Source organism: Cupressus sempervirens, chromosome 8, assembly GCF_028749045.1.
Source record: "Cupressus sempervirens isolate cs-2001-9-10 chromosome 8, ASM2874904v1, whole genome shotgun sequence".
Lineage (NCBI taxonomy): Eukaryota > Viridiplantae > Streptophyta > Pinopsida > Cupressales > Cupressaceae > Cupressus > Cupressus sempervirens.
In genome coordinates, this window is record NC_143125.1 from 345,660,269 (window position 1) to 345,670,358 (window position 10,090).

Consider the following 10,090-nt stretch of genomic DNA (forward strand, 5'->3'; position numbering starts at 1 on the left):
TAATAACTTTGGATACATAGCTTGAAACTTTCATGCACTTGATGATCAGTAGAATCCTAGAAGAAAAACTCCAGTATGTCAATTATGCAACAACTGCAAACATACAACAAAGTATTGCAGAATGGATAGAAAGTTTGGAGGTAGAAGGAACAATGGAAGAAACTTTGTAAACAAAAGAAATGATGGAAGGAACATCAAAAATGACAAAAGAAACAATGAGAGGAACTCCAGAGCTAAGAAAGACAATGAGGAACAAAGAAATGTAGTTAGTGAATTCTGAGAACTCAACGAGGCATTTGTAAAAGGATTAGACATATCTAAAGAAAAGCTAGAAGATGATGAGATAGGAAGAATAAAGTTATCATGTTTGATTCAACTAAGTTGAATTAAGCTTTTTTGCAACACAAAAAATTGTAACTTCACTCAGAGATCAAAGAATGGGTAGTGAAGTTGGGAAAAGGTATATTGAGATAAGTTTAGATTGTATCTAACCTCACTTGTAGTTTGGAGCTTATCTAAACTAGTTGTGAAGGAATTAAGATTTATTGTTATTACAAAGAAATTTAATTCTATAACAGAAGATGAAAACTATGTTCTTACTAAGAATTTCATGGAGAAAATTTTTGTTGAGCTTTGTCATGATGAAAGGAAGTTATGGAAAACCTTGGGTAGCATCTTAAGATTGAATAGAAGATCTTGAGCAGATATATGAGTACAAAATGTAATTGACAATTTTTTTGTGTTTGTAAAGTACACAATTAATGCAAGTTCAAGTTGAAGGAATAAAATAGAGTATAGACTTGATTAATACTTCATTTTTATTACATTTGGTTTGTTAAAGAAATTTTGAAGCAAACCATAATTTTTGAAAGAGGCATTTTATCATTTATCCATAGAATTTATTTAATAAAAGTTCATGTTTGTTAGAAACATGGATATGTCTATAGTTCATGATGTTGAGAATGAGGATAGACCTAAGTTGAAGATTTTTTCCATGAAACCCATAGAAGGAAACCCTAGTTCAACATTATCCATTACTCTGAACAATGTAGTTCATTTGGAAGATGTAGGAAATTATCTTAACAACAAGTTTGAATCTATTAGAAGTGAGTATATAAACAAGGATATGGAATTGGTCTTTAACCACAATATGACTATGAAACCCATAGTTGAGCATTTAAAGGAACTATACCTATTCAAACATCATTTCTACTTAGAATACATGATGGGAAACTATGGATGTAAGATAGTGTAGTTGATATCTCAACTGACCTTATACATGAGGTAACTAGTCTTAGTAAACAAGTCAATGTACCTATAGGTGAGTAATTGGTTAAGAAGAAAGTTGAGAGTTATATGAAAGCAATTTATAATGGAAAGGTCATGGTGATCAATGCCATTAAACAAGATGATGTAATATTCTTGAGTAGAATCATTGCCTACTCTATATGTGCAAGTTTAAAGATTAATGAATTTTAAGCTGGATTCATCTATGCATCTTCAAGATATGTGTTGAGAAGGAAGAAGTTGACCTCAATGAAATTCTAAGAATACAACTTCTTAAAAACCTAGAAAAGATCAAGAGGACTAAGAATAGTGTGTTTAGATTTTAGTCACTGATTAATCAGATATTCTTTCATATTCTTAGAAGATTTCCATATTTTTTAGTCATAGATATTATGAGTAGTGAGAGGTGTACAATGGAGAAGATCATAAAAGTGTGTAGAAGACATCTAGTAGATAAGAAATTGGATAGTGGGAACTTGATAATGAAGACATTTCAGAATTAATTGAGATAGAGATTCAAAATTGCACCTACAATTGTAAACAGATTTAAGGAAGATATTTGTATTATTCTTGATATAGATTTTACTTATATTCAAGTAGTAGAACCTCAGGAAACATTTCTTGATCCCTTAGGTTATGAATGAAATGATGATATAGCAGTTGGATACATTGACTTATTGCTGAAATTAGAGAAGGACCAAGCTATATATAGATTTCAAACTTATGATGGGATTACCCAATTAGCTCACCATGCATCCTTGGAGAACACTAGTAGAATTTTAGTGAATAAATGACTACATGACTAAAACTTTTAGTCACAAGACTAAACATTTTAGTCACGTGACTAAAAGTGATCAAATTTTAGTAATATTTTGTAATTTATAAGTACAAGTAACTAAATAAATGACTAATTTGGTCATCAAGTAAAATCACAAGGTTAGACAAAGATTAGTGACTAAATAAATGATCAAATAAATGACTAATTAATTAGTCACCCAAACAAATGATTAGATGATCAATAATTATTTTATCATGTTAATAAATTTTAAGTTTTTTATAACTTTTATTACTCATGGTTGGGTTTTTGTCATATTAAGGAATCATAATTAGGTAATTTTTAAAATATCCTCTCAATTGATATTGACTGAGATATGAAGGGTTTTTTTCGAAAATAAGAAAATGAATTCTTTTTCTACATTATTTCATTAAAAAAAATACTTTTTAAATAATTATTATATTATAATAAATAAATTTAATTTACTTATAAAATAATATCTAATATATAACTAATCTATTATAGGTTTAATATTAGTTGAAAAATCTATTCTATATATTATAATAGAGCTAAATAATATTTAAAGACTCATAATAACATTATTATTTAATTTTTATGCATAGTTAACTAATAATAAGTTTTTAATAGTTATAATATTTGTTTCTTGAATTGAGGTTTTTTCCTCTTATTAGATTTCATTATTTTTAAGTTTCTAAGTTGATTTTTTATCCAATAATATTATAAAATATAACTTCAATAATTTTCTATAGATTTTTTTTACTTTAAATATTTCATTACAAATGAGTTTCTAACTATTAACTAGGAACTATACCTTGACATAAAATAGCTTTAATATTTTTACTATGTATTCTTGTCATTAAGATTTCCTTACCTATACTTTAATCCTTTCTAGATGATAAACTTTAGGTTTCATTATTATATAATAATAACCTTTAATAGCATGTGATCTTCACTTAAATAGGTTTCAAGCACTAGGCCTTTTAATAATTTATCTTCTCCACCAACATTACTATGATGTGTACGATGCTTGCAAAGGTACATTATATATACTTGTATATTAATAAAATAATGAAGAACTAATATTTTGACCAAGAGAGTTACACATCATTAGTCTTATTATAAATTTACAAATTTCAAGAAAAAATAGAATTTTGATAATATTAGACATGTAAGGATACACAACTAAATAATATATTTTAAATGATAGGACATATAAATAAATAATATTGTAGTGAGTAGTATATAATATAGTGGTATTTGATTATTATTTATAGTTTCATATCTTTACATCATAAGTGGGGGAAAGATTTTTATTTTTTTTGTTGCTTATCATTTATGCATCCCAACTTCTTGATCACCAAAATGCTCCATAAATGACAATATAAGATAATCTTCAATGCATCCTTAGAATTATGTAAAATGATAATATTCTTGTTATCACATCCTTGACCATATTTTATATCTAGAATTATGTTAAACCTCATATTTTCCCCTTTATAATCTAATACATTTAAGCTTTCCTCAAAATTTGAAATGCTAAACTTGAACTCAAACAACATATTCTAAACACTTAGAAGGATTGTGATAATTCTCATAGCTTATCACACATCTACATTATCCTCAACTAGTCAAACAAGAATATGAACACTAAGACAAGTAATGCTTGGTCCTCTACCAAAGGTTGTTCAAGTTGTTTGGTGTTGTTAGAGAAGATAGCTTCCTTGAACAACAAGATGATTTTTTATTTGATGAGATCTCTAGGCTTTGAAAGAAATATTCAAGCAATTAACAAGTTTGACAAAATGTCAAGTGTATAGAGGTAGAGAAGATGACACAAACCATTTAATTTTTTTGTTCCAGGGTAATGTATAAAGCTTCCACAAAACTATCTTCTACAACAAGTCAACAATTGTGTTGATAATAACGAACTCCTCAACTTCTTAAGTGAGGAGCAGCTTAAGACTCTTGAGAGTGGTAAGAGTAGTCCAAGGGCCTAACTAGATTTCCTTGTCCTCTTTCCTATATTCCTTTTCTGTTATTCTTTGGTTTTGTTTCTATTTTGCTTCTTCTAGGGTTCCTTAGCATGTTTTTCCTACTACCTGTCTAGTTGCACAATCATTTGGTTGTTGGTTGTAAGAGACATTATCCTTGCTTTTATTTAATCTTAATTCCAAAAAATATTCCAAATGCTAGAATTTTTTTTAGGTCCATATATGGATAATAGCCACAAGCCATGACATTAACTTATTTTTGAAAATAAAACTACAAATACTCTCTATCTTTTAAAAATTTAGAGGTTTTGTTTCGATCCTTATAAATAAATCAATAATTGATTTTAAGCTATGATTTTTCTACTAAGAAAAATTTTGAAAAAAAATTATTCACTAAATAAAATACTAATTGATATTATTAAGTATATGATTGTATTTAAAAAGTACACCAATTGTTTTTCTAATAAACCTTAAAGACCTTTTGGAGGTACGTCCCATTGCGCAGTGTAATTGCTAGTTATAATCTACCCTCTAATTGGTGACCCCGCCTTTTCATAGTAATCATTTTAATTTTGTGTTTGTAAAATTAGGGGGAAAAGCTCTGCACATTTTGGATATGCGTGGCATTGAACCCTTGCATCTTTTCCTTCACCTCAGTGTACCAGGTATTTTTGAAAGCTAATCAATCCCCTAATCTATTTGTTCTTTAGCTACCAAATGATTAATCTATTTCATATTTATTTTGTATATTTCTCAAGATCTTTGATCCTCCTATTCACATTACTACATCTCTCAAAGAGGTAGGTTGATCAACGCATTAGATTATTAGTATTATTGTGATTGATTTATGCCCCCTCTAGTTGTAATACCAATGAGAGTTGCGCTTTCCAGTACAGAGGATGTTGGGCGAAGCACAATGCACTTATTGGAAAAAAGAACTTGTGATAATTTGAGTCAACATGAATGTCATTTTAGCAAACAGATCGTATATATTGGTCAGAACTCCACATTCCATATGTGTGCATGCATCCATTTCCAATAGTTTCAAGTCATTGTTGTCCTCCTTGTGCATTTCATTGGTTCAACTATTCTGAGAGGCTTCTTTCTCAATCAATCTGCACATATTGGAAACATTTTTTTGCATTTTGTGAGATGATATCTCCTTTGAAATTTTGTCAAACAGTTTACGTACTTTTTTGAAGATTCCACAATTGTTATCCTCACTCAGATTTCAATGAGGTATTCTATCAAACAACTCATTGTCTATCAAAGAAGACGTCTTTATGACTTAGGTGGGAATTCCTACTAGATAGCCTCCCCCCTGCTATAGGATCACTTTTAGGAAACCACTTACTTAGGAGAGCTTAATCTTTATCCCGTTCTTTTAAGAGGTACCCAAACCTATTTCATTGCACCAAATGTTCCAACCATTCTTAATGAAGAGAACATGACTAAGAAAATATTGAAAGGAAGCAAGAATTAGAGATGCATCAGTCAGGTTTCTATAATTCTGATGCAAATGATCTATAACATATCATGAGCAGCATATCTACTGTATTATATATATATTTGTTTCTCCCAGCAATTTATTAAAAAAATTACTACTTCTGTTTGGTTGGATGTTTGTATAGTCTAATAGCGCGGACAAAACTATAGGTGATTCTCATCCACAATAACATCCAATAGGACAAAAAACTAATATAACAAACCCCATTTTAGAATCATGTTTCCCTAGACTCTGCATTTATTGCAACATCTATTGTAACCAATGTATGATCATGTTGGCATACTTCAACATGAATTTTACCTTCACGAATGTATGAAGAGATCAATTTTGTTTCACTTGAAAACTTTCCAATGATGGTTCTATTGTTTTCTTCTACTGGAACACTAGGCATATCAGGCCTCTTTATGAAGACGAAAGACTTTCTATGAATATGAAGTTGGTACACTCAACATATTAGGTCCTTCGTGAAGAGGAAATAACTGATGTAAAGATGAAGCTATTACAAAGTCATGCATCTGCTGGAGTATTACAACATGTGCCGGTGAATCCAAAGGAACAACTTAAGCATCTTGGAGAAGTGAAGTTGTACAAAGTGGGTGTGTGGTGTTGTTTGCAAGCCAGTGATCAATGCACTCAAAATAGAAGGCATGCCTACAAACAGGTAGCTTTTGCAAATTTTCATTCATCTCATAATCCCCTAAACAAAGAACACATCTATAATGGGAACATATTAATGAGTTCTTAAAAAGGATACAAATATTCTGGCAACAAACATCACAATTCTGAACATAATCATAAAACAATCTTAATTTCTACTTATGAAATGCTAGTTGCTTGACATGTTCCTATGATCCGTTCTTTTAGATAATTGGCATTTCCTAGCATAATTACTTCAAAGAGGCAGATACATGTCAATTTTAGTAAGTGTAATTGTGGTCAACCTTTTCTTTGCAATACTCTATTCAGGGACATGAAAAGGTCTAGAGTTTTTGTAACCTTCAAATAAGAGAGAATCCTTATCTTGCAGGAGATACACCAACCTAATGGATCAGTGTATATATATATATATAGCTTTAGGATTTTCATTGAATTAAGTGTTTAGTATTATCTCATATAGTGACCCTGTATTTTCCTTCATAGTGTATACCATTCATCTAACCCATAAATATTAGCTTTATAGGCTGGCAAGAATTTTGTTTTGTGTTTCTTTCACATGTTGACCTCTTAAGCTTAGTCTGGAAATGATCCATAAGCTATGGTGTATATTCCCTAATCCAATCAAAAAAATTCTTATTTGTAGCTCCACAAAACCCATGCCCTAGAGTAAATTCTACTTGTAGTTACTGCAACATTCAATCAAAATTCATACACTAACATGGAAATATACATCCACAAAGAATATGCCAAAATAATTACCAGGGATGAAAGTTATTGTGGAGAAATCTAAGAAAATAGGAAATACTCTAGCAAAAATGAGAAAAAGAGCTCCTCCTATCATTTAATTCAATAAAAATGAATTTACACGAATGACATCTAATCAATAAGTTCTTTACCTAAACAAATGAGCTTCAATGCTTGTGGGCCATAGCAATGTTTGAACATTGTGAACACTATATTAGGTTATTAAAAAGAGCCAATGCTATTGCAGAAGGTGTTTTGGCTACTTTTAATATCTCTCTCATGTCTTCTTATTGCAACATAGTGTATTTTAAACACTCAGAATGTGAAATGAGGTACCAAACTATTAGCCATTAGTCATCATGTTGCAGGTACAAAATTGGATGTCATAATTGCCCATTTAGAAGCAACACTACCACTGACTAATGTCTAGCTAGTCTAGAAACATAATTGTTTTTTGTTGGAAATATGCATCTTCAATGCCAATCAAATTTGTTTGTTTCTATCATCTGATTACATGTTTTGAACTCCTTGTGATTCCTCCCAACTGAGAACAAAATTACTACCTCCTTTAACTGTCATAACATCTCCCCTTGACAATATGTTTGTCTTGCAACACCTCCTCACTCATGATGGTGACAAATGCCCCCAGGTCATGTTTCTTAAATCCATTTTATGAATTATGAAGGAATTATGCATACCATTAATTGGTGAATGATGTTTTACACAAAAAGAATGCTGGCTTTTTACATTCATAGTTATTATTCTCTCTCTCTTTCTAATCTTGAACTTATTTTTTTATTTATGATGGGTGTGATGACACTTTGAATGTATCTTTTTAATTGTTTGGAAGAATGAACAAGAGAAAATGTTACTCCCCCAAGCTCATTGACAATTTTAGGCACCTCATTGTTCTTTGCAGCTACACATATTAGGGGATAACCTATTTTACGTGGGAAAGAATTTGAAGCTACTGCATGGAGACACATTTTCTCTATAGAGAAAGCCATAGGATGTTGCCATGTAATGACAGTGATATGAAACCTCACATCCCATAGAGTTAGCACCCCTTTGGATGAACTTGAAACAAGCCAACTCTAAAATGGATCTACCACAACTACAGAAATGTAGCCCTCTTTTGGACTTTCTTTTAATGTCCATGCATTTATCTATGCCCTTAAGTCCCAAAGATTATTATCATTATGTTGGGTACTGTAAAGAATCATCAGAGGACCTTCTGTACCAAAACTTTGCAAACTTAGAATTGCTGCTTCCCTTGTCTCTTTCTTTGCAACATCTTCAATGCTAGTGTAGCTTACAATTCTGCCATCTTCTCTTAAAAGATAATTTACAAAGAAAACATGTATTCTTCCACTGCTAGATGTGACAGCAACTTGTGGCCCATTTGTAAACATTTTAACATGGAATACTCATCCATCATCTACAAAGTAGGTCAACCTTGGTTGAAAAGTAATGTCTTTTTCTAGTCTTTAGCTAGCCCATATTTTAATTGTGGAATCATCAGATACACTTGCAAAAAATTTATGATCATGTGAAACTACAATGTCATTGACAGCTAAATGATGCTCTTGAAGATGTGCCACCAAAATTCCACATGGTCGCCATGTATGATCTGGGATAGATTTTCCAGAGTAGAATGACAATACAGTTGCATCTGCTAGTGATGGCATTGATGAGTGACCAGCACCCAAAGTCCACTATAAGGAAACAACAAAACCAACAACTTGTGCTCCAAAAAATTTAGAAGATTCACACAAAATGGTAGTATTGACGAGGCTTTAAAGATTTTCAAAGAAGCAGATCAAAGAAATATAGTTTTATGAGCTATAACGATTGCAAGATATGCTCCAAGTGGTCCTCTTGATGAGGCTTTAAAGTTATTCAAAGAACTACATTAAAAAAATGTGATTTCATGGACTGTATTGATTATAGGATATGCACAAAATGGCTTTGTTGAAAAGGCTTTCAAAAATTTCAAGAAAATGCAATTGGCAGGTGCAAAGAGAAACTCCACACATTTGCGAGCATTCTCCCAGCTTGTTCCAAAATGGGAGTTTTGCAACAAGGTATTGACAGCCATCAGAGCATAGGAGAGAAGGTATTATTGTCAAATGTTATAGTTGCAAGTTCCTAGGTAGAGATGTATGCGAAATGTGGAAGCATAGACAAGGTGGGTGAATTGTTTGATAATACGCCTCAAAGAAATGTGATCTTATGTAATGTGAATATCACAAGATATAGACAAAAATAGTTGTGTTGACAAGGCTTTGGCTTCTTTTATGCAAATGTAATTGGCAGATGTAAAGCCAAAGTGTACATTTTTTACCAACATCCTCCTAGTGTATGCCAAAGTTGGAGTTTTGTAATAGGGTATGGAGTTACATCAAATCCTTATTAGACAAGGATTTTTATCAAATGTTATAGTTGTGAATTCTCTGATGGATAGGCATACAAAAATGTGAATGCATTCACAAGGCTCATGAACTAGTTTGCTAAATGTCCCAAAGAAATGTCATCCCATGGAATGTTATGATTGCAGGATATGTAGAAAATAAGCTTGTTAAAAAGGATCAAGAAAATTTTAAGAAAATTCCTTTGGTGGATGTACAACCAAACTCCACAACCTTTGCCAACATCCTCTCAGCCTGTGCCAAAATGGGTGCTTTGGAACAATGTTTAGACATTCATCAAAGCTTAATTAAAAGTGGGTTTTTGCCTAATGTTGTAATTACAAGTGTCCTAGCAGACATGTATGCAAAATGTGGAAGCATAAAGAAGTCAGATGAACTGTTTAACAAAATGTATCAAAGAAATTTGATCTCATGGAATGACACAATTGCAGGAAATATCCTGAAATGGTAAGCTTTTCTTGTTTCTTATTTGCATGTAGCCTTTTAGTTTAGTGGAAAAGGGATGTACATACTTCAATTTCATGAGTAGCCATTATTGCATAACACCCACAATGAATAATTATGAGTGCACAGTTGACCTTCTTGCCCTTGCCAGCTATCTTGATGATACATTAAACTTTATCATTAAGATACTAGTTAAGCCTATGGTGGTTGTTTGGACATCTTTTCCTGATGCTTG

General features: G+C 31.4%; 1 protein-coding gene across 1 annotated transcript; it reads left to right on the forward strand.

Moving 5' to 3' along the window:
• The first annotated feature begins 9,496 nt into the window (after nucleotides 1-9,496).
• On the forward strand, nucleotides 9,497-9,862 carry LOC149542748 (pentatricopeptide repeat-containing protein At5g50990-like). Its single transcript, XM_089795752.1, has one exon. The coding sequence runs from the start codon at nucleotides 9,497-9,499 to the stop codon at nucleotides 9,860-9,862; it is 366 nt and encodes a 121-aa protein (XP_089651878.1).
• Nucleotides 9,863-10,090: the final 228 nt, after the last annotated feature.